At 37.5% G+C, this 25,949-nt stretch overlaps 2 protein-coding genes and 1 pseudogene across 2 annotated transcripts; all 3 read left to right on the top strand.

The window, feature by feature from the left end:
• The first annotated feature begins 2,655 nt into the window (after nucleotides 1-2,655).
• Nucleotides 2,656-4,581, top strand: LOC145213059 (uncharacterized). Its single transcript, XM_080081300.1, has 4 exons — nucleotides 2,656-2,711; nucleotides 2,822-3,005; nucleotides 4,069-4,196; nucleotides 4,407-4,581. The coding sequence occupies exons 1-4, from the start codon at nucleotides 2,656-2,658 to the stop codon at nucleotides 4,579-4,581; spliced, it is 543 nt and encodes a 180-aa protein (XP_079937426.1).
• A 360-nt stretch (nucleotides 4,582-4,941) lies between these two features.
• LOC145213058 (uncharacterized) lies at nucleotides 4,942-12,639 on the top strand (the record flags this gene model as incomplete). Its single annotated transcript, XM_080081299.1, has 13 exons — nucleotides 4,942-5,100; nucleotides 5,215-5,397; nucleotides 5,466-5,657; nucleotides 5,802-5,996; nucleotides 6,062-6,234; nucleotides 10,022-10,205; nucleotides 10,310-10,437; nucleotides 10,883-11,052; nucleotides 11,126-11,371; nucleotides 11,431-11,585; nucleotides 11,673-11,855; nucleotides 11,931-12,122; nucleotides 12,487-12,639. Coding segments are annotated over exons 1-13 (2,157 nt in total), but the record flags the coding sequence as incomplete, so codon positions are not given.
• Nucleotides 12,640-21,449: 8,810 nt separating this feature from the next.
• LOC145213057 (uncharacterized) lies at nucleotides 21,450-25,196 on the top strand (annotated as a pseudogene).
• The last annotated feature ends 753 nt before the right edge of the window (nucleotides 25,197-25,949 follow it).

Raw genomic sequence — 25,949 nt, 5'->3', positions numbered from 1 at the left:
CTATTTCTAAACTAGAAATCGTTGGCTTAAAATGTACCTAAAAGGTTTTTTCAGTTCGGGACTGATACATTTAACAGAATTGCGTTTTTGTCCTGTTGCCCTGTTGCGACAATAAATACGTGTACCTGTTGTTACCTGACCAACGTTATCAATTGCATAAAGACATCTTAATAAAGACACATACCAATTTCAAAAAAAAAACATTTAGCGACCTTTTGTGACGACAGTCAAACATGTAAAGGGGTTTGGTGTGTGTGCAGATGTGTGGTCATAAAAGTATACCAGACCTGTTGTTGGCGAGTCCCTGTTTACATAAGTGTATGACGACTTCAAATTTATTATTTCAAATCAGTAAACTATAATTGCTCTGATACAGACCGCATTGACTTTAGATGTCATTCCGCTTTGCAGCAATTGCCCTGAGTAGCAAGTCAATCAAGCTGCTTTATTAGGCATTGTTTGTATGCGATAGCCTCACGTGAAGAATTACACAAATTGCATCTTCTTCAAAACAATTTGTTGACGGGACGTTACATGAAATTCACAACTGTTTTCTTGTACATTGCTTTTAGGCTAAAAGCAAAAATGCTACAGAGTTAAAACAGGTTTTTAATAGTTCAAGATGAGCCAATCAAACGTTTTCCCGTCAGCAACTCCTGAAACGTTTGCTGATTGTTGTCCTTTATTGACTGAGCGAACAATCTCTGCCGCCGAATGTCTGTCATACGCCCACCGCAACATACAGGTGATTGAAACGATTTTGGTTGCGATTGAACTGTAAGACTGCCCTTCGTTGTCACACCTCACACGTACCGACTTGTTTACAAACTAAATGTTATAATTAATACCATTTCATGCAAATGGGCTTTCATAATTAGTTGATAAATTAAAACATTTTGATTAAACAACTGCAAGTTAGTGTTTCAAGACAACCATTTAATTGTAGCTTATCATGATCGAAAGTTGCAGACTGTGAAGTTTGTCACTTTGTACCAAAGCAGCTTTACTCTCCTTGGACGCACAACACAATTCTGCTTTTTGTTGGTGCTCGCTTCACACAACTGAACGGGTAACATTTAGGAAACAACTAAACAAGTTCGAGGTATCCGACAAAAAGACTCGTATCTTGTCGGTGATGCTAAACACCGCGTGGTGCAGCATGCGGCTATACGTTATCATATAGTAAGCGACAGAAAATCTTAATAGACAGAAATTAACTCTAGGCAGAAACTATCATTATGGGAACTTTTGAAAACGCTGGCGGTTAGAGCTACTCGGGATGAAGTGGAGTTTGCAGTTGAAATAACACTATTTGCTGGTCTCATTTACCCTGTTGGGGCTTATATTCTCAGATGCGGTATACCATGTGACTTATCATGCGCTATATTTAGTACCACCTGAAATCTTATTGTTGACAACCAACAGTGCTTTTTGTCACTAATTCTTTGAATACTGTTTTTTTTTAACGCAACAAGGTTTGGAACTGGTCTGCACGCTCCAACCCTTTACCGAACAGCGAAAGCTGTCAAACAATTGAAAGTTGGAAAAAGAGCGTTTGTCTAAGTCTTAGACTCCAGGACTAGATTGATTGAGTGTGCGAAATCTATCATCACCTTCAGCCGATATAGGCAATGGAAAACATTGCAAAAAAAATTCCAATTTTAAGCATCGTTAAACATTGCGGTTTCAACTCAATATCAGCTCCGGGATTTTTCAGTGGTGCGTGGGGTTACGCGTGACTGCTAAAGTTTGTGTTCGGGTCCCACATTTCGTCTTGTGACTAAGGCTTTTTACACCGACTTTTTACAAACTGATCGGGTTCGTGTTGGGGAGCTTCCCGCGTCAAACCCCGTGACAATACTAAATATAGAAAAACGTTACTCGGATTTTTCGATTGCATCATGACAATTTAACTGATATTGTGAACATAAACCTGATAACGCCGACTTGTATACTTCCACTGAAACAATATATAATACAAAACTGCAGTTAAGTCAAAGATATTTTTTATACCACTGATGTGCTTTTAGTGGTGAAAATAAGCCACAAATGCCCTGAAAGCCGTTCTAACAATTATTGCCATTCCGCTAAGAGTCGTAACGCAATGGTGTCACAATATCGCGACCCATGGATATGCATTAATACTATTTTTGTCTGTAGTCGAGGAACTATTTTGGGTCGTGACCCATAGTTTGGGCAAAATGATCTATAACATAAGTTTATTAAAAAGTCCCTGGATAATCTTCGTATTCGTTTAAAAATCCTTACAATATTTTGTCTCAGTGAAGTTTTATGTTACTTTGCATTTAATCGTATGAAAAGGTTGAAATTTCTAGGACGATATTTTCATATACCGCATTGTTCCGGTGGGAAATTATGTTACTTTCATCACTAGGCCGTATCACCATAGAGAGAGAGACCTTATTGTGTAGGTGCTTGTTTCGCACTGATGCAGGCGAAAACTTTGCTTGAGCGCCAATAGCACGAAAAACGTCCCTTGTGGTTTATGGTTTTGAACGGGATTTCCAGTGTGTATGGGTGTGACGGTAACAGATTCCTTCAAATCAGATTCAAGGTATTAACACGACATTGCGCACGTCGTAGAAGATTCTCTTATCGATTTAAAATATTTTTCCGAAGGATTTTGTCATAAACATGTTCCAAAAGGTTGGATTGGCATTTCTTCTATACAATCTGGTTCCAGTTGTCAGGTAGGAATTTGTATTTACAGAAAAACAAGCTAAAAGAATATATTGTAATATATATACTATGGCAGAAGCCAAAGAATTATTATTCAAATACAGTTTGATGCCTCTTACAGAACACAGTCTGTTGATTTGACTTTGGTGCCTGATGCAAGTGGTGAAGATGTTGTAGATGCATCGATTGCAAAAATTGAAGCACTTAATGTGTTTCCAAATGACTTTGGATTGCTGAAACGTATTGCTTTAGTCGAAACGAATTTCGGAATCGATGTTGTCAACAAAATGGGTGGCATTTGGCAAGTAGGTATATTTTTCATGTTAGTTTAACTACAAACTTTGGCGTTAGTAATGGTTCGAAGTGAGAAGAAATACGTAAACTGTTTTGGTTTTGTAAACCATAACAGCCACATACTTATAAACGTGTGCATGGAAGTTCAATAACAAAACATGTACATAGTAAATCAAAGCTTTCAGCACACCTAAATCAGTCTGAGTTATTCGCTTTGCACTGTTTTATAAATAAATCACGATTCCGCCGATTTAATGGCATCTTCAGTTCTAAGCAAGAAATAAAAAAATAAAATTAAGGCATTTAGGCAATAAAGCACGAAAACAAAACAAAACGAAATATTGCAAACCGATAAACACAAACTGATTTAAGTGTACTGAAAGCTTCAGTTTACTATAATTATCCGTAACTTGATTCGTTTGTATTGAGCACATGTTGGTTTAGGACGATTTCTTAAGCACAGTTTTATGCAAAATATAGGTGTGAGAGGCGAGAGCTGAAGCGGTTGCAAAGTATGGTTTCTGAGCTTGCTAGTTATTTCAGTTTTCTTACACAACTAGTAAACCTTCCATATCACACTGACACGCTCGATAAGAAATAATTTGTCATCCTAATACTTTATATTTTTAATGTTTTTCTGTGACCATGCCGCGCTTTGGCAATTTCTTTGAGCCAATTATCTTCTGCATAGTCACATGTTAAATAATTTTTGTTTTATGTACTGGTCATAACATGACCTAAATAAGTTAAAATGAAATTGGGTGATTTTTCACGTATTCATATTGTTGAAGGCCACGATAGAAATACTAAAACATAACCGTTTGCAAATAAAAAGTATAAAATACTTACGTTTTTATTGCTTATAAATCATATCATTTTATTTCTGACAAATCTTTTGAAAAAACCTTCGCGACACTCAGCAAAATATCAAATGTCCCCCAAGGGTGTCGGGACCAACACGTTGAAAATCGCTGGACCACAGGATGACATTTTAGCTAAGATTGCCAAATGTTTTCTTGCCTGCAATCGATTTAGTGCAGCCGACACCAGACTCATTAAGTTTTTGTGTTTCAGATCACTCCGAATATTTCATCCCAGTTGTCTGACCCCAGCGTTTTGCTTTCTTTGAATCAATATCTCACACCAGCAAGCATAGAGTTTGGAACAAATATCACTGATCTTTCAAACAACCCCAATTTTAGGTAAGGGGGAGTAAGATAACACGCACAAGGTGCTCTTTACTTAAACGTTTTTGCTTAAACATTTTCCGGAAGTAATTAGATGTTTGTCATGCACTCAAACTCTGAGATCTAAATGATGTCTTTTGATTTGTATGTAAAAACGTCAAACTCAAAGCTAAACGTTATCTGTAAACGCCAAATGGTATATTCTACGCCAATGGTGCTTTTTAGGATCCCGCTTACGTCAGCTTTGGCTGCTCGTCTTTATGTTCAATTGTTAGCTGGTACAAGTGTTCCTGCGTCACTTGACCAACAAGCAAACTGGTGGAATACTTATTATAATCTCACAGGAAACGCACAGGGTTTCCAGGAGCGTGTGATTGCATATGAAAATGCAACAGGTTAGTTTCGGAATCGCTCGGATTAGTTTAATTTGTAATTTTTAATTTACTAGGATTTATAAAGGTTGCATCGTTTCCAAACTTGACATTTGGCTGTTGGTGGATAGTTCGGGCAGTATTGGATCAGACAATTTTCAAACAACATTGCAGTTTGTCGCAAATCTTTCATCCCAGTTCTTAATTGCACCTGACGCTGTTCGCTTTGGTTTTTCGGTTTATTCAAGTGGCCATAATTTTATCAGTCACTTCAACGAGCACACAAACAACACCGCCTTTTTCAACGCGGTCCTTGCAACTGCATATTTCTCTGGTTGGTTGTATTGTGCATATACTAACAATGGACGTTCTGTGACCTTTATTACAACGCAGGAGGGACGTTCACTGGAAATGCCATAAACGAACTTGTGCAAACTGGTTTTAATGAAACTTTCGGTCTCAGGCCACTTTCTGCAGGCGTTCCTCGCGCTCTGGTTGTTCTTACTGATGGACAGAGCTCAGACGATGTTATAGCTCCATCTGAAATGGTAGGGTTTGCTGCAGAACATTACTGCAACAGCAACACGTCCAGTTTGTGCAACACGATCCAACACGACCAACGCGCAAAGGTTGATACGAAAACATTTTATACAAATTTTCAGGCGCGAGGGGAAGAAATTACTGTCTTTGCTGTTGGGATTGGAAGCGGAATCGATCATAATGAATTAGAGGAGATTGCCGGAGTTCCAAGCCGAATATTTGAGTTGGACGACTTTAGTCAATTGATAACTGTGCTGAGAGGTGAACTGAGCAATGATGCTTGCACGGCCTCTGCCGAAATCCCGGTACGATATAATGTTAAACTAAGTTTAGTGGCTTAAATGACAGAACTTATAAAATCCTTGCTTTTTAGGACAACACAACAGTTGAAGTGAGCGTGCCACCTGGAAATACATACTACTCAACTATTCAGCTGCCCAATAACGGATCAGTCGAGCTTGAATTTCATGTCACTCCCGGCAGTGGATCAGGGATCGTCTATATTTCCGGAACTATTCAAAATCCAAGCTCAGCTGTGCATGATTTCTCGGTTGTAATAACATCTGTAAGTTTTAATCAGATACATAGTTTAAAACACAGACAGTACAATGACAATTTATGCACAAAACGTTTGCAGAAATAACAGATGTCTTGTTTGATGAAATATATGCTAGATTAAGTAGGTTTAACTCTTATATTTTACCACCAGGGAACAACTGTTGTTATCACAATCAATTCCGATGATTTAAACAGCAGGTTGATTTTGGCTGGGTTTTTCTCAAGATCACGCAGAGAAGTTGATGCTGAAGTTGGCAGCAAACCATTGTACGTCGCCTTGGCATCGACCAGCAACCAACCTCTTGAAGTCGGATTTCAATCCACTGGAAGTCCTGTCAGGGCTGTTGTAAGTGATTTGGTTAACGGCTTTTAGGCTAAACAATTGTACAAACTTAACTAAAACATTTTAAGGTTGCAACTGCATCTACGAACTCTCTCTTAAATGTAACTGTGGCGAATAACAGCACTGAAACCACGACGAAGCTGACAACTTTGAGTGAAACATTATCAACTACAACATGTGCCGCCTCCCGAAGTATCTTGTACAATCTTTATCTGTTATTTATCATGACGTTCACAACCTTGTTGGCATTTTGCTAAACAAAACTTATATATATAGAAATATATATATATAGCTATGAGCTGAACGTAGCGGGATCTTGTACATAATTAACATTTATAATAATGCTGAGGGGCATTAAAAAACGATACAATTTGATGAAAAATTCGTTCATTGTAGCGGTTCAAAGCCTGGTACAGGCTAAGCACACATTTAAGAAAAATTTTGATGTTCAGATCCGTAGACCATTAATAAATTTTGCTTTGAAAGTAGGTTACTGGGGCATTGATGTTCTCAGTTTCCATGTGGCAACTTTGACATTGAATAGGAATGTATTTGTTTTATCAGCAAACTTGATGTTTCTGTCTACTAGTTTTAAACGCACATTCTGTCGTATTTACCTATAGTACTGCTGTTATCTTTAAAACACTAATAAAGGCTTTGTAAATATAAATCGTTTGCTTTTGAGGTAAAGGTATAACAGTGGAAACTGCGACATTTAAATGAAATGCGTTTTTTTTCGTGTTAAATATTGTTATTGAGAACTATGTCGGGCGTCAGTGAGTAAGTTGCGACGTTTAATACATGTACCTGTACGTTATTGCCTGATGAACCTAATCTATCGCGTGATCATCTTAACTCTTGATGACGACACATACTAGTTTTAAAGCTTCTGCGCTGCGAATTTTGTGTGCCGGCGATTTTACATTAAGTATATAGTCAAACATATGTAAAGGTCCTTGGATGTAGGTGTAGGTATGACGTGTGTTCATAAAGTAAACCAGATAATCTCACTTGATGTGCGACACATTGGCTATGAAAAAAACGTCGTATTTCCATTGTTTCTGGATGTTTACCTGTACAACACATATCTGTGTGGCGTTTTGTACCCGGATGAACAGGTACCTCTGGTGGTATAAGTAGATGCCATGTTTCATGAGATAGGTTACATTTCGACGAAGCCGACCGACTACGAAACATTTCGGTTTGGGACACTTCTTGTGCTACTTCCTGTGCAAGTATGATATACAATGTATAATGCATTCCTGTGCCATCATGGTTTAAACGCATTTAACATGTTTAGGACGCCACAAAATGACCTGTATTAAATCAGATGCATATGCCAATATTGTACAAATTCTACAAGTGGTACGATGGTCGAAACGATTTGGAAATCAATGCTTAAAAGTATGTGCTAGCTAAAGCAGAGATAGTGCAGCTCATCAGAGATAATAGATTTGGGCTGTTCATCTGAATTAACAACAGCGAGTGAGAATCTCCGCCGGAAACAACCTGTGTTGATACTACAGTCAAACTTCGATATTATGCCACCCTTTGGGACCGAGAGAAAGTGGCATGGTAGCGAGGTTGGCATAATAGCGAGGGTTGTTTTTAAACATAGCCTTGTGACGTGACAATGTACTGTAATGCCACGTTGTGTTGTACCATTATAATTTATTAGTATAAAGTACAGTATACAGTATAATTTATTACAAAAAAACGAATAGATCGTGCCTAGAACAAACAAGATCTGTTAGTTTTGCCGTGACACAAGCACAGAACGGATTTTACATAACTCGCTGCAAAGCCGTGAAACCTCTTAACATGACCACGTTTGTTTATTCAACGATTTGTTTTTCGTGTTTTCTCTGTTTTATCATAAGCTCAAACCGAAAGTTGTCAGAAGGCCCAATTGTTTAATCCATAACCACACCGTTAGTACAGTACTGTACTCTCATGTGTCATAGTATCAAGGGTAAGGGGTGGCATAGTAAATATATTTTCTATTGAATTTAGTTGGTGACGATCAAAAATGGTATAGTAGCGAGGGTGGCATAATAGCAAGGTGGCAAAATATCGAAGTTTGACTGTATCCGATATTTTGTTCAGAAGAGAAATTTATACCAATTGAATATCTAAAGGTTGGAATTGACTCATGAGCGTAATTGTCAAATTGTGTTTACAATGTGGTGAGTTTTAATTCAAAATCGCCCAACTTCGTAAAAAATGAAGTAAAACATGACCCAACGGACGGAACGACAGATTTATTTTAAACATGTCACATTCAGGGGTTGCCAGCCTAAAAGACGTTAGGATGCAGCATGCAGCAACAAACCAACGTTGCTAAAATATATTTCTGTGGGCGCTCGCATCAAACAAATAAACCATGCTACAGTAAATTAACAAGTTGTTTAAATATTATGTTAAATGTTTTGTTAAAAAGCGACACTGAATATGTCACAGCCCAATACCCGATTGTTATATTAAACGACAAACAATACTAAATATATTTAGAATTTGGTAAAACGTTCGTTATATGTTACATGGTTCTTAATTTGTAGGAAGTTTCAATAATTGGAATATACTGGTAGTTTAAACATCTACATCCTCAATTAAATTTTCGATATTAACATGCGCACTATTAGAATATTAGGACCCTGGCAAATCATATTTTTTTCCGAAATAAGAATGAAAAGTTAAATCAAACTGAAAGCATTATGTTCGGTTTCAAACGAAAAAGACAAGGGTCGCCTATATCTTACTAACTTAGTAAGATGTTGACAATAGCTGATCACAGCATACAATGCTTCAGCTGTTGACAACCTGCAAATGGTTATTCATTTTGTGATCACGATTTGTGTAATTGTAACGCAACCGAGCTTTCAACTGAATTTAAAAATGCATTTCATGGAATTTCATGACCGTCGGACCAAGATAATGCTATTCTACCAAGAACTGTCAGACAAATTAAAAAATATGAAAAGATTGATTGCTGGCGAAGTAAATAGTCGAACTTTAGCTTTGGGACGCCGAAAGTTCCTGACAATAGTTTTTGGCAAATTTAAAAATCTGATTAAACATTGCGGTTTTATACCAATATTCGCTTCGGGATTTTTCTGTGGTGCAATTACAAGGTTAAACATAGTACGTGGCGTTATACGTGACTGTCTCTTTTTGTCTTTGGGGTAAGGCAGCTAAGTGTTCCGGTAACGTTTTGGCCTAAAATAGACTGAGACGCTTAAATCCATACACAAACATAAAACTGTGCGGGTTTTTACCCGAGCTCCGTAAAAGTGATAATTAGAAAAGCTGTCATTTAGATTTTTCCCGATCGTTGCGTGTGACTGGTATAAGCTAAGTTTAGGAAATGAAAAATGACTGGTTTTGTAAATTTCAACCAAAACCGGATTATAAAAGACAAGCTGCAGTCAAATTGTAGTCTTTGTTTATGCCACTGAGTTCGGGGCAAACTTTTAACAAAAATACCGGGGTGGTTTTCGGGGTTGTACTTTCGGTTTTGGGTTGAGTCCGGGCCCGTTCAGTTTCGCCCACAACTCTGAACTGGTGTGCCTTATCACAACTTATCATGGTACCTGTGTATGCCTTATCATGGTACCTGTGTATTTATCGTTACTGGCACCAGGAAAGCAAACAGCAAATGTTTTCAGATTTTGTAAAGTTCCGCGAAGAACGTTCCCTTTGTTGAAAACGGGATTTCCAACCTATTCAATGAATTGATTTGTGTACATAGCTTGGATCATCACAGATACTATATAAAACCGATTCCGTATCTCACCCTGACCATACAGATGTTGGAGAAAGTTTTCTTGTCCGTATGAAAGACTTTTTTTGTGACAAAAATGTTTTTCAAAGTTGGAATGGCATTTATTCTATACAACTTGTTTAAAGTTACAAGGTAAAAGTGTAAGTTTCACAAAAAATTAAGCATAAAATGGGTAAAAACTAAAGTAATTTCAACGTCATTAAGGGCAAATTGAAAAAACAAACAAACTTATGACCACTTCTTACAGAACACAGTCAGTTGATTTGACTTTGGTGCCTGATGCGAGTGGTGAAGATGTTGTGGATGCATCGATTGCAAAACTTGAAGCACTTAATGTGTTTCCAAATGACTTTGGATTGCTGAAACGTATTGCTTTAGTCGAAACGAATTTTGGAACGGATATTGCCAACGAATTGGGTGGCATTTGGCAAGTAAGTCTCATAACACAATATGAACTATAGTGATGCTAAAGGCTAAAGAGAAAAAATACACAACCTTTTTTAGTATTCCGACTAAAAACGTTTTGGTGTTTCAGATCACATCGGATATTTCATCCCAATTGTCTGATCCCGCGGCTCTGCTTTCTTTGAGTCAATATTTCATACCAGCAAGCATAGCGTTCGGAACAAATATCACTGATTTGTCAGGCGACCCCGATTTTAGGTAAAAGTGGGTAGGATACGACGCACGACCATGGTCTAATTTACGGTTATATGCAGTGCCGGATTAACCATTAGGCAAAGTAGGCACGTGCCTACAGGCCAGTCAAGAATCCAGGCCACAAATCAGTAGAAATTTAGTCATGTTGTCAAAATAATTATTTTTTGTGTTGAAAGCCAGAAAGCGATCTACTCCGTAAGATTGACCCCCAACAACTAGTTAACGCGTTTTCAATCGCGAAAACGCGCAAAGTTGTCATTTAGTTAGGCATGTGACCAAGTTTTTGCACGGTACCCTGTGTTATAGTTGCAACAATGATCTTTGTGACAATAATTTGGCAACACTGATAATTCTAATTTTTTAGTTGGCAACCCTGATTTTCGGGCCACTTATAAAATGTGCCTACAGGCCAGCAGACCTTTAATCCGGCACTGGTTATATGTTTTAGAATCCCGCTTACGTCAGCTTTTGCTGCTCGTCTTTATGTTCAACTGTTGGCTGGTACAAGTGTTCCTGGGCCACTTGACCAACAAGCAAACTGGTGGAATACCTATTACAATCTCACAGGAAACGCACAGGATTTCCAGGAGCGAGTGATTGCACATGAAAACGCAACTGGTTAGTTTCGGAACACATGTTATCGTGTCTGTTATAATATGTAATTTTATTTTTTGCTTGTAAATTTGTAAAGGTTGCATCGTTTCCAAACTTGACATTTGGTTGTTGGTTGATGGTTCGGGAAGTATTGGATCACACAACTTTCAAACAACATTGCAGTTTGTCGCAAATCTTTCATCCGAGTTTTCCATTGCACCTGACGCCGTTCGCTTCGGTTTCTCAGTTTATTCAAGTCGTCACTGCTTTATCAGTTACTTCAACCAGCACACAAACAACACCGCCTTTAAAAACGCGGTCCTTGCAACTACATATCCCGGAGGTTGGTTTATATTTGTGCAAACTGACAACGATCATTTTGTAACCTTTATTGCAACACAGGAGGAACAAGAACTGGAAACGCCATAAACGAAGTTGTGCAAACTGGTTTTCATGAAATGTTCGGCCTTCGACCACTTTCTGCAGGTGTTCCTCGCGCTCTGGTTGTTCTTACTGATGGACAAAGCGGAGACGATGTATTATCTCCTTCTAAAACGGTATTCGTCAGTTTTGCAATACTCCAAAATGCTCCGATTTGTATATACGCAAAAATTCGACACTTAATTATTTTTACAAACTTGCAGGCGCGAGTTGCCGGTATAACCGTCTTTGCTGTTGGCATTGGAAGCGGAATCAATCGTAATGAATTAGAGGAGATTGCTGGAGTTCCAAGCCGAATATTTGAACTGGATGACTTCAGTCAATTGATAACTGTGCTGAGAGGTGAACTGAGCAATGATGCTTGCACGGCATCTGCCGAAATCCCGGTACGATATAATGTTAAACTAAGTTTAGTGGCATATGAATTTCAGTACATCTAACTTAAAATCCTTACTTTTAAGGACAACACGACAGTTGAAGTGATCGTGCCACCTGAAAATACATACTACTCAAGTGTTCAGCTGCCAAATAACGGATCAGTTGAGCTTGAATTTCATGTCACTCCCGACAGTGGATCAGGGGTCGTCTACATTTCCGGAACTATTCAAAATCCAAGCTCAGCTGTGCATGATTTTTCGGCTGTAATAACACCTGTAAGTTCTAATTTAACAAAGCTGGTTTGGAAATATGACTTTTTGGGGAAAAACATGTTGTCATAATTAGACAGGCCATTATTACAGTAAATAACAGCATGCTTTTGTTTGTATTAGAAATTTAGGTTCAAATGATTGCGCATTCATGTGCCGAAACGTTTGATAAAAAATACATTAATATTTGGAGCAATACAACCTTGCTTAACGGTTTTAAATAATAAACTACTAATAAAAAACCTATGAAAACATAAACTAAGCCACAAAAAGTGCTTTATCATTCAATTAAATTTTTACAAATATATTGTTGTAACTTATGGCGATACACAAAATCAATACAGTTAGAACCTACATCTTATACCAACAGGGAACAACTGTTATTACAATCAACTCTGATGATTTAAACAGCAGCTTGAATTGGGCTGGGTTTTTCTCAAGATCACGCAGAGCGGTTGATAATGAATCTGGCAGCAAACCATTGTACGTCGCCTTGTCATCGACCAGCGATCAACCTCTTCAAGTCGGCTTTCAATCTACTGGAAGTCCTGTCAGGGCTGCTGTAAGTGACTCTATTATTATGCTAAAATAATAAACTGAATGGAAATTTATGGAAAATTATTAGGTTGTAACTGCATCTATGAACGCCTCGTCAAACGCAACTGAAACGATGAGCATGGAAACCGTGACAATGAGCAATGAAAATGTGACGACCAGCACTGAAACTACGGCGATGAGCACTGAAGTTACGACAAATCTGGCAACAACTATGAGTGAAACATTGTCAACAACAACTAGTGCCGCCTCCCCATGCATGTTTTATCATCTTTATCTGTTGGTCGCTTTGACGATCACAACCCTGTTGTCGTTATAAGCAAAAGTTACGTAGCTATAGCTGAATGTAGTTGGAACCGACACGTACATGTATTGTACTTAAGGGTGACGAATAATTATCTTATTTTCTTATAATGTTATCCCCATTTGTATGGACAATTGTATAAATATTTTTTGCTATAACATCTAGATTGGTATTGTTTGGCTTCATGCCATAATGAAATATCGTTTAGTAAATGTACATAACTTAGTACAACTTAGTGTATTTGATCTTACCACGCCAAACAACCTCGGTATAACGCGGACAATTACTAAATTTTGCAAGTCACCGTCGAATTCAATATGTTATTCCAAAACATTTTTCAGACATCAACAAAAAGTTGCGCATGAGGATATTTTTAACTTGGAAATTACCGGGGCATTGTTGTCAGTTTCCATGTCGCAACTTTGACATTGAACAAAACATGTTTTTGTTTTATCAGTAAACATGAGGTTTTGTCCAATAGTTTCGAAACTGAATTCAATTCAAATATCGTATTTACACACGGTTTTGAGTTAAAACCCAGTAAAGGTTGCATAAATATTGTTTGCTTTAGTTTGCTTCGATGTTACCGAAGAGGCCGGAACTACGACATTCAACACAAACGTGATTTCTTTTGTGAATAAACAAAGTTATGATGAGTCAGTCTTCGCAAAATACATGGCACATAAGTGATGGACATTGCTTAATACCTATGATAAATCACAATTTGTTTTTTACTTTTGGTGCTGCCCCAAGACGACACAAAAAAACAAGCAACATCAGTTAGCAGGTACCCTCTATTTGCGTTTTACATAGGCCCCCTTTTGCGTAGAATAATGAGACTATTGCGCATTAAAATCGGATACTCGCGCATTTGCAACATTAAATTTCAAATATATGTATGTATGGCCTACAATTCCTCTTTGTGGATGAGCTGTTTCAATGAACTATAAATTGCCATTTGAAACATATAAAATTATAAAAATGACTAAAAATTCTTTTTGCATTTGGTACTTTGTTTAATGATTGTTGTTTTTACCAAAATCTGTGTCACAATGTATGTAGTTTGAGTTGTGATAATTGTTCAAAGCAATTTAGAAACGGTTAAAGCGGACGTAATAGTAAACTGAAATTCCTGAATTATTTGTATTTCCACTCTCTTCACACAAAAAAGGTCACTGATAGACTTGTATTAAATATTATGTTATAAACTGGAATATCCGTTCTGTACTTTTCAACAGTAAAACTGCGCAGCTTTACTATAGTTAATTTTTTGTAATTTACGATGCCAGTTTCGGTCCAATTTTTGTCAGCTTTGTGGCAGTGATGAATATAGCCTATTATTATCGATCCGTCGCTTGCTGTTACAGCGAGAATTTACTTGTATGTGCTTTATTTTCCTGTTTCAAGTTTACGGCAGTCATCTGACTTCATTGACTGTGATGTAACAAAGCATCTGCAGTTATTGGTGGAGAAATCGCAAACGTAACAATGCGTGTGATGTCATTACTGGTGCAATCTTGTGCAGACTGCTGACCACGTTTTCCAGTTTCTTTCGGGTTTGACTAAAAGCCTAACTGCCTGACTGGGCTGACTGGCCTGACTTCGGCGGCAGTGTTTCACAATATATTTTCGGACTGATTTTAACCCTGACCCCAACCCCAACCCTAACCAACACCCAATTCTCAATCACCCAAGTCAGGCCTTCTGTGTTTCAGTCAGGCCTTTCCCAATCGCCGACAATCGGAAATATATTTTGTGAAACACTTCCGTCGGAGTCAGGCCAGTCAGCCCAGTCAGACAGTCAAGCTTTTAGTCGTTTCTTTCTGTGTTGTGAGCAGCCTGTTTAGCATTCTTAGTTCGTAGTGGTTGAACATAATTAGTTTTGAAATATTTATGTGCTAACATTGCAGTTTATTATGTGCAGCTATAACAACATGAATGCTAAAGTTGATTGTAAAAGTGCTGAAACGTCCGTTAAAGTGCCTGTAGTTTAAACCTGGACTCCCAATAAGTTGATACGTAATTAGGTTATGTAATTGTATTAAATGTCATGCACAGATTTGTGTAAATCACGGCCGCTACACTTGTCAATATATTTCCAAAATTCCAACCACCATTGTAACTAAATAAATCAGACAACGAAAACATTAATGAGACAAAATATCGTTGAGATTATCAAAATTTGAATTTGTGGGAAAATATGCTGAACAACTTACATCAGACAAATTTTAATAAATACCCATAACGCAAATGTCACTGGCGTCACTCCAGTCTCATAGCTAATTTGATAACTGTACTTTTTGCGCCACCTATCGGCATTCACAGACTTTGTCTGGAGTATGTTCTTATGTTAGTTGTGTAAATTTGGGTATTCCAGAAATAAAGCCAAAACGTTTTCTTTCGTCCTATATGGCTATAACTACCTTAGGTTTTTAAATTCGGAAACCCCAAAAACGAGCTTATATAGTTAAAGTTCTATGTTTGAACTTAAGACCCGTAAAAGATTTTACAAATATAGCGTATAATTAAATACTGGTTTATTGCAGTCAACATTTGGTAAAGCCACAAACATGGTATATTGTCGATCAAATGTTTCATCGGAAACTAATAAATTTTGTCTTCGTACAGGGTTTTTTAATAACAAAGCTTTAATGACAACACATGATTTAACGTGGTGTACTTGGAGGAACTAATAAAAGTAGTGTAAACGTTACCATTTAATCGTTTAAATTAAACGAAATTGCAAAACACAATTTGGTTGTCATAAATAAGATATGTAAAAACTTGGCATGGTCGTGTTTCGGCTTGTCGATTTAAAAAAAAATGGTCTCGTTACCATTTGATAATTCCATATCCAACCGAAATTTAATTATTGTCGATTAAATTTACTTTGAAAATTGTAAAAAGCGAAACTTTACTTTTGTCGCACCGCAGTATTGTTTACAATTTAATTTTTTATTATCCTTGTTCTTTTTGTAATTAAAATTAATGTAAAATGTATGTTTGAGAAAAGGTTTTAAGTAATACTGTGACACACTTTGATCGACATATTCTGCATTCGTAAATAAAATAATACACATATTCTCAAATCCGTGAATATTTTGACACACTGTTAATACTCATATGCATTATATTTCGTAAATGCATGCCAGTAGAACTAGCTTTACAACTCCTTTCTAAAACCGAAAGTAAGCAAATAAGTTGTGCATGTTTTAAACCCGAGGTATAATTAGCCTAATCGCTATTTCTGACGACTTTGCTTTCCATTATTATTATTGTTTCACGGTTTGCCTGCCTTGCATACAAGTGAGAGTTCGGACACCTTACTTCTTAACTTGTTCTGTTGTAATTTTATATCAAGCCACACGCAGTTAAAACACGTGGTGTTTTCAACAACTCAATAATAGAATGAATGTCCCGTATGTAAACAGCATCACACCACATATCGGCACAATCAGCTATGTGACGTAACAACGGTATGACGTACAACGAAGGGAAAAAGGCAGAACATTACTGTAAGGCAGAACATTACATCACTGACACCGTTGAATATGTGACAATTGTGTTTGCCTATGGGGTGGCCAAACTTTTTTACCAGAGGGCCAAATTTGCAACTGTCTTGCCACTGGAGGGCCGGATTAAAAGAGATTTACGTAAAATTTGTCGTAACTGGTTGCCATCTTTATTAAAATATATAATATTGTAGTAGAATAACAATAAATAACACCATCTTGTTTACACTTGTATTAAATAAAAGGTTTATATATCAATGAGATAAAAACTGTCCACAATTTTGAAGAAGCCTTTTAAAGTCTGGAGTAAAAAAAAAGCAGGCAAGGTGTTTGGCGGGCCGGATGAAACAGGACTGGGGGCCGGATGCGGCCCGCGGGCCGTAGTTTGGCCACCACTGGGCCCTATGGTATCCCAGAAAGACGAAAATATTTGTGTACCTTTGGTGTTACGCAATCGGTGGAAGTTAGACGAGACGCAAGACATAATCTTGTTTTGACAAGCCCAATGATTTTACTGCTTCTGACATTTTAGCCAAACTTAATTTAGTTTTATGATTTTGAAAAGTTCCGCGAACAAAAGATTGATCTCCATTAAACTTTGTTGCCACACTTAGATCAAACAACGTTTATTTGCTTCGTTACTGAAAAAAAGATTTTAATACTCCCTGTTCATAGAAGAGGAAACGCAGCAACAGTTAACTGGGCTATATTTTAACTTTCCCGTTGGCAAAAGTTTAGATTTGTGTCTCCTATCGGTGCAATAAAATCCACGTTGTGCCCCGAATAACTCGGTATTTTCCTAATTTAACATTTTTTTGCGTCAGCACAGTTGTGTAAAGTTACGTGTGTTGTCGCTACATTTAAAATTGTTACGCCATTGCCAAACATTGTGCTGTATTTCGCCATCGTTGTATTTTTAGTCCGCGACATCTATCGTCAGTTGTCACTTTTTGACATCTTGTACCGTTGCATTTTATCATCATCTTTCTAGCCATGTACAGTATTTGCATGCGTTGTGTTAAGTAACAGACAATACCAAACCAAGAGTTGGTGTGGTTTCAAACGAAGTGTGCAAATCAGTGGTTCTTAACCTTTTTGTATTCACGGACCCCTTTTATGAATTTTGTAAGTCTGTGGACACCCAACGCAATTTACTATACGTCTTTTTATGTTTCACGCTTCTTGCATTATACCCTGTCATGCTTTAGAAGCATTTAAATCCGCCTTCACAGTCCTTTAAAATCAATGACGTTTCTGCACAAATCACTTGTCCTATAAAGTCTATTGACAATGTGTGTTATGATGTCACAATAGCGAAAACAATTACAAAAATTATATGTTCTTGGCCCAATTAAGGTGCGATGAACAGCGTGCACTCGTATGCAGGGTTGTAAAAACGGTTAAACCTAAAAATATTCTTCTGTTGGTTAATGATACTTAACATATTTCCCTCCCCTGAAACCATCTCATGGACCCCTTCGGGGTCCCCGAACCCCAGGTAAAGAACCACTGGTGCAAATAGAACATAGTAACAAGGGCATCTAATTGTTTGCTGTTTACTTTAATTCACACAGGATAATGCATTTCCTGCTACCAAGCTACGCCTAATAGTATATGTCATGTCCCCCACATTACCTTTAACATTAAGTTTCAAACCGACCATAAATTAATGTAAAAACGCATATTCACTTCTCGTTTTTTGCCCATTTCCCAGCCCACAAGGAGTATTAAAGATACCGGAAAACACACAAAAAAGATAAAACAACATAACAGTGTAGTAATTAGTTCGAAGAAAATCGAATAAACTAGCGGGGCATTATTTACGTAGTATGTAAAAAACGTTGATTGATAAAATGGTTGGTTGCTGAAAAATACAATATTAACTGGCCTTGAATTAGTATTGGAGAAGCACTTACACTATAAGTTACTAGTTGTCACTGTAGAGTCTACAGTGTTTTATCAATCAACGTTTTGTACATACTACGTAAATAATGCCCCGCTAGTTTATTCGATTTTCTTCGAACTAATTACTACACTGTTATGTTGTTTTATCTTTTTTGTGTGTTTTCCGGTATCGTCTACACCAGGGGTGGGCAAACTACGGCCCGCGGGCCGCATGCGGCCCGGCAAAGGAGTTCATGCGGCCCGCCAAATGTTTCCGAGTAACGCTGAATAGTGCTATGAGCACAGGCGCAGAGTTTTAAAAATACCGGGGGTGTGACTTGCCGATACCAATGCCATGTGCAGTATCTGTACCCGCACGATCAGTTTTTTTTTAAGGTTTAGTTTGGGTGACCGCTAAAAGTAGTTTTAAGAGACCGCAAGTGTTTCATTTAAATACCAAAATATAGCCATTTCCAAATTTTGGGAAACCGCTGGAGAAATTTGGGGGACCGAAACACCTTAAAAAAACACTGAGCACGATACTTTGAAACTAAACACAGATACTTTTCACGTGCTTTAGCCTGCCACGTTATAATGCAAATCGTCACTTGACACAATTTCTTCGTTCGATAAAAGTAAAAGCGATTCACGTTTTCAAATACAGCCCACTTTGCACTGTTGACGCCCAAACTTTGACACAAGGACTTCATTAACAAAAAACGTGGTTCAGCCTTTGTTGCAACAAACGCTTGTTTTTTTAAAAAAAACAATTACAATTGTAGCGTTTCAACCACTGTTTGTACAATCATGAACAAACGTATTTGCATAAAGCTGAAAATATACTATGTAATAATTTTGCGCAGGGGTGCACAACCTGCGGCCGCAATCTATTTTGCTAAATATTTTGATTTTCAAACTGCTAAAACAAATTTCGTGGAACTGGAAAAAAGATTACCAGTCTAGCAACCATATGCGCCAGGCTTTTTAACCGCTTATTATGTGCAAACAATGCGAAAAAACGGGCACTGCAATCGTCACAATACAGTTTATGACGTCATAAACACTTAGCTCTGTTCAGCTAAACTTGTGCACAAGTTAGAAATTGTTAATCAGAGCATCTTAGGCGACTTTAAATGGTATAATATGATACAAACCTTATTCTTTACATCAGTTGTTTTAAAACAAAACAACAAGCAAACAATTGGCGGCCGTTGGTGAAATACCATGCGGCCCGAGAAGATTATAAACTTTTGAATGCGGCCCTTGCACTGAAAAGTTTGCCCACCCCTGGTCTACACTGTAGACTCTACAGTGTAGACGATAGGCTTAAAACCTTGTTTTATTACGTGATTAATAATACATGATAGGAACCGAAAACCATGCGAGTATTATTGAACGCTATCCTCCTTTGATGCAAACAACTTTAATTGTTATAAAACAACAATTATTAAATTATATTGATCGCCGCTAAGCATGTATTAAAATTCAACATTTTTTATTACAGATCTCCTAAAACTTCTCTGGCTCAACCTTTTCCTCTGCTGCGGTGTGAGGCACTTTCTGATAAGATGTTGTATGTGAGTTTTGGTTCAAGTTTGATTGGCAATTCGTATTTTAAATACAATGTAAACTATTAAGCAAAAGTATTTCTGCTTACCGACGTTTAAAATAGCCAAGCTATTTCAAATGGCAAAACATTGGCGTCGTGGAAAGGGACTAAAAAAAGTAATGTAAACGTCACAATTCTATCGTTTAGACTTTAATAGGTTGTAAAACCGGTTGGTTGGTATTTAAACCTCAGCAAAGTTGTTATTTTTACTACAGCCCTTCTTTCACAGTCGAATAAAACATCACTTGCCGACCAAGGACCACGTGTAGAAATAAAGGAACAGCTTTGACATACAAGTTTGGATGATGCAATGTTTAAGTAAGTCGGTAGAGCTACTAACACTGAGCTTGGGCTGGCCCCCGGCCTAAGAACTTCTAGTAGGTGACGCAAAAGAGCATAGGCGTTTATGGTGCTGACTCAGCAATTATTCTTACCATGAACCTAAATTGCTGTAACAGCACCATAAACGACTGTGCTCTGTTGCGCCACTTATCAGAAGTTCTTAGGCCGGGGGCCAGCCCAAGCTCAGTGTTAGTAGCTCTACCAAATAAGTCACGAAACGTGGCAATCATCTTGCTTCCATTTGCCAAGAAATTTTTGCGATTTTATTGCAATTTATCCAATAACAAACAGAAATTGACTTCAAGTGTTTTTAATACATCGATGTTAAGTAAACCATTCAAAAAAGGGGACGCAAAAAACTTTGATTTTGTCCCATAGTGGCGTATCCTCGTAATAAAAATGTGACTTATATCTGTAAAAACAAAAATTTCGTTTGCTGAATTTGGATAAGGAAACCTACATTTATATTCCGTGTTTATTAATCTGTCTAACCTAAACAAGATCAGTTAAACTTAAACATGTAATTTATTCATGAATATAAAAAAAGATATAGATTTTTTGGCGATAATGATGTTTGGTATGTAAAGTACAAAGACATTGACTTGTGTTATCAATAAACCACATAAATCTTGAAAATTTGGCACATATCGGATAAACGTCAAAACTATGTTGGGCGACCGCTTAGAAAGTTCAGGATGAGGGCTGGTGGTTTTTTTGTGTGACAACAGTTAAAAGTACACATATTGAAAGCTTCTGGTGCCCACAAGGTTATAAACCCATCTTGTAAAACTGTCATTTTAATTGAAGAGCAGGAAAATTGTTACTGTGTTTACCTGTGGTATCCCAGTAAGACGAAGAGCTTTGTATTCTCGATGTTTTTGCTGAAATTAAATGTCACATAGACTCGGTCCTGTCCTGACTAGTTCAATCAATTTACTGTTTCTGACGGTTCCACAAATTTAATTTGGTCATATGATTTGGAAATTTTGCACAAAAGAATGCAACAAAAAAAGACTTTATTATTGACATAGTATTGTATAAAGACTCGAGCATCGTCCTTGGTGTGTTAGTTTGAGAAACAGAGAAAAGCACAGTCGAGAAAAGAGAAAAAGAAACAAGATAACAAAATGTATTTGTATTTTGTCTTGCTTTTTGTTGTTTGCGGCTTACTTCCAAGTGCCAGGTAATCACGTACGTGTTCGATTTTCAACAAAGTTTCTTGTCGAAACATTGGCTGAAGGACATAAATATTCCATTAATAAAATCAAAACGAGTTTTAGAAATACGGCCTTTAAATTTTATATAGCTAGTTTTTGAACCTTAAATGATATGGCTAAAAAACAGATTGAAAATAAATAAATGCCCTTTGCCATTGTAAGTGTTGTTACTTGATTAATCTCTTTTCTTACAGCACACAGTCTGTTGATTTGACTTTGGTGCCTGATGCGAGTGGTGAAGACGTTGTGGATGCATCGATTGCAAAACTTGAAGCACTTAAAGTGTTTCCAAATGACTTTGGATTGATGAAACGTATTGCTTTAGTCGAAACAAATTTTGGAATGAACATTACCAACACAATGGGTGGTATTTGGAAAGTAAGTCTCATAACCACTGCCCAGTTAAAATTAACTTGGCGAAGTTAAAAATTAAATTCAAAAAGTTTTTAGATCTTCCCTGCAATCCTTCTTGTTTTTAGATTACCTCAAATATTGGTTCACAACTGTCTGCCACGAGTGCCCAATCTTCTTTATCTGCTTACCTCGATCAAACGAGAATCGCTTTTGGACCAAACGTTACAAACTTTAACAATTCTGACTTCCGGTAACTTGTTGCTTGTTTTTATCTCACCATAAATTTGACGCCAAACGCCATGGTCCAAGAAATGTAGAGATAAACTGCAACGATTGTTTAAAAAGCCTTGAAAGTTTGTTAGTACGCTAAGTTGGCCAATAAAGATGTTACAGTGGATGTTTGTATTTTTTTTCCCACTAAGATTGGCATAACGCCTCTGGGCTAATCGAGTAATGAACGTATCTGTAACAGTCTGTTCATTTTAGCTGAATTATGATAAAATCGGTACAACGTTAATAATAGGCCTGTCCTACCATAATTTTGACATAGGTTACATGTGGGAAATTTTGGAACATGAAAAATTGCGGCTCAAACGTAAACGAAATTGTTCAGATATTTTTTAAACCGTTCTTTCAATATAAAACGTTAAAAGTTAAAATTGTAAAGTAATCTTAATTCTCACAAAAAGAATCCAACAAAATCTTTAGCGTTCCTCTCAAATCTGCTCTTGCTGCTCGTCTCTACCTGCAACTGATAAATGATGCCAGTGGAAACGTACCGGTGGAAATCGCTCAACAAGCAAATTGGTGGGCAACAAACTACAACCTTCAAGGAAACGCACAAGACTTCGAGACTCGCGTGATTTCTTATGAAAACGCATTAAGTAGGTTCGCATTTTTCGGTTATAAAACAACAGTGATGTAATTATGCCAAAATGACTTTTGGTTGCAACAAACTAATTAGGAAAAGGAGAAATGCTCAACTCAATACACTTACCGTATATACTCGCCGATAGGCCGCGCCACCGTATAGGTCGCACTATTAGTTTTGTGTTAAAAAAGTTTAATTTAGAGTTGACTCGCACATAAGTCGCACTGAAAATCTAGGGATTTAAAATGCCCTTTCCATAGCTTTTTTGCATAGATAACCTGTGCAATTGGTTGTTTTTTTAGCATTGAACTGCAATGCATTGAAACCGCAAAACCATTTTTTCTCAACAAAGCGGGAAAATCCAACGCACGCTGAGCGGTCGCATGTGCGTGTGCGCTCATGAAACTGTCTCGCATTGGTATGTGCGTGCACGAGCGCATGCACCCGTATTCGATAGAACCACAGTTGCAATAGCACATTTCCACTACAATTCGCGTCTATAACGCGCATCCCTAATTTTTTATTGAAAATTAGGACACAATTTTGCGCGTTATACTCGAATAAATACGTTATATCCGCCCAATGAGCCGAACCCAGAAAATACGGTACTTGCAATAGCCGAGAACTTTCAATTTTGTTCCGACTTGGTGGCGATTTGCACTTATGTCGAGCGGATTGGTCGCACCTATATTTAAAAAAATATTTAAGGAAAACGTTGCGACCTATCCGCGAGTATGTACGGTAACTTATTTGTTTAGGTTGCATCGTTTCATAACTTGACATTTGGTTGTTGGTGGATGGTTCGGGCAGCATTGGACCAAGTAATTTTCGAACAACATTGCAGTTTGTCGCAAATCTTTCATCCGAGTTTTCAATTGCACCTGACGCTGTTCGCTTCGGTTTCTCGGTTTATTCAAGTCGTCATAATTTTATCAGTCACTTCAACGAGCATACAAACAACACCGTGTTTGTTAACACGGTACTTGCAACTGCATATCCCGGAGGTTGGTTTTATTTGTGCAAACTGACTACAATCGTTTTGTTACCTTTTTTTGTAACACAGGAGGAACATTCACTGGAGATGCAATATCTGAAGTTGTACAATATGGTTTTAATAAGACTTTCGGTCTCAGGCCACTTTCAGCAGGAGCTCCTCGAGTTCTGGTTGTTCTTACTGATGGGCAGAGTGGAGACGATGTTGTCGCTCCCTCAAACATGGTGAGCTTTTATCGAAGAGGTCTTTATTAGTTGCTAATTCTGAGTCTATTAGATGGAAGTTGTAAATACAACACATGTTGTTGGGAAATAGCACAGATAAACCGAGGCTTACATAAATTTTAGACCCGAGATCAAGGAATTATTGTTTTTGCTGTTGGGATCGGAAGTGGAATAGATAGAACAGAACTGGAGGAAATTGCTGGCACTCCGACTTTTGTATTTGAACTAAACGTCTTTAGTCAATTGTTAAGTTCACTTAAAGGTCAACTTAATTCTGGTGTTTGCATGGCTTCCGCCGAAATACCGGTAAGGGGTGTGAATGGAATAGACCATCAAATTGTTTTTCAGTGATTTGTTTCAAGGACAACACAACAGTTGAAGTGATCGTGCCACCAGGAAATACATACTACTCAAGTGTTCAGCTCCCCAATAACGGATCAGTCGAGCTTGAATTTCGTGTTCCCACCGGTAGTGGATCAGGCATCGTTTATATTTCTGGAACGGTTTCACATCCCAGCTCGGCTGTGTACGACTTCTCTATCATAATTTTGCCCGTGAGTAATTCATCATTCTCTGACCACAAGCAAACTGCAACTCAAACAATAAACAGCAATGTCGCCAAGAGCTTTTGTTTTGCTAAGATCGTGTTTGATAAATGCAATTAATACTAATCCACTCATATTGCTAACAGGGGACAACTATTATTACTATAAACACTGATGACCTGAATTTGGGCTTGGTGTTGGTCGGAGAACAATCCAGATCACGTAGAGCAGTTGATGCTGAAGTTGGCAGCAAACCTTTGTACGTTGCCCTAAAATCGACTAGCGACGAATCTCTTCAAGTCGACTTTCAATCTACTGGAAGTCCTGTCAGAGCTACTGTAAGTGAATAAACCTTGTTTATTGATTCAGTCGTTTACTTGTGGTTTTCGACAAAAATAAACTCAACATATTTTGCGTTGGTTTATTACTTTGTCGGTCATTTACAGTGCGTGTGCTTCACAGTAACTGACGTCACATGTAGTGTGTATTTTGATTTTTCGTGTGTTGATAAATAGGCTATCCTTTTTATTATTTACTGAACTTAAAAATGTGTTATAGGTTAACACCGCCCCAACACCTACGACCACACCAAGTGCTGCTTCTTACATCAAGTTTTATTCGCCAGCACTTGTGCTTAGTTCTGTTTTCGCAATGCTATACACAAAGTAGGTGCGAGGAAACGGATCCAATAACAATTTATTGACTATAGCATCCATTAATTTTTATTGCGTTGTGTATAGCTTTTCGCCATACAAGAATGTTTTATAGGGTCTGTAAATAATGGCAACTTCTAACATAATCTTAATTACAAATCAAACGGTAGGAAGTAAGTTTGTTGCATGATGTGTATTAAGGTTTACTTTCGAGGAGCGGCCGATAAATCAATAAATCATAAATCACATGACAATATTATTTTTTTCAAGGCGTAATGCAGTTGAATATGGTTTATTACGGAAGTCGCTTTGCGTGGTTGCTTTTTGAGTTAGTCTTCAATGCTATTTAAAAGTTATTTTTAACACAGACGTTAAAAATACTGTACTTTACAAGATGATCAACGAATAGAAATATACCGTAATGAAGAATCGACTGTGTGCTATTGTGAAACGTTGGCCCCAAACTTAACGTTGGTCCCAAACGTAATCACCACGCAACGCAACGTCTATAATAATAATAATAAAAAAATGTATATTTTTTAACCAGCCAAACAGGAAATACGTCAATACAGACAACTTATCAAGTTCAGTGTGTTACAAAAGCAAAGTGCTGGTCTGTTCATGTGATCTTGTCCAGGCATTAGACAGAAGGCAACTTTTACGATCTTGTGTTATTAATTTTGCTGATATAACTTTACCTGGTAGATCATTTATTAAAACCAAAATCAGCAAAGTCGTATCAGGCCGTACTAATTTTTCATGTTAATTT

Source organism: Phallusia mammillata, chromosome 2 (genome assembly GCF_965637545.1).
Source record: "Phallusia mammillata chromosome 2, kaPhaMamm4.hap1.1, whole genome shotgun sequence".
In the NCBI taxonomy this organism is placed as follows: Eukaryota; Metazoa; Chordata; class Ascidiacea; order Phlebobranchia; family Ascidiidae; genus Phallusia; species Phallusia mammillata.
This window is presented reverse-complemented; position numbering and strand designations above follow the sequence as displayed.

Bases quoted from the DNA above. Each gene is read 5' to 3' on its own strand.
- LOC145213059 (XM_080081300.1), top strand. From the start codon at position 2,656: ATGTTCCAAAAGGTTGGATTGGCATTTCTTCTATACAATCTGGTTCCA. The intron at 3,006-4,068 runs GTAGGTATATTT...TTTGTGTTTCAG, and splicing joins AAATGGGTGGCATTTGGCAA to ATCACTCCGAATATTTCATC. The intron at 4,197-4,406 runs GTAAGGGGGAGT...GGTGCTTTTTAG, and splicing joins TCAAACAACCCCAATTTTAG to GATCCCGCTTACGTCAGCTT.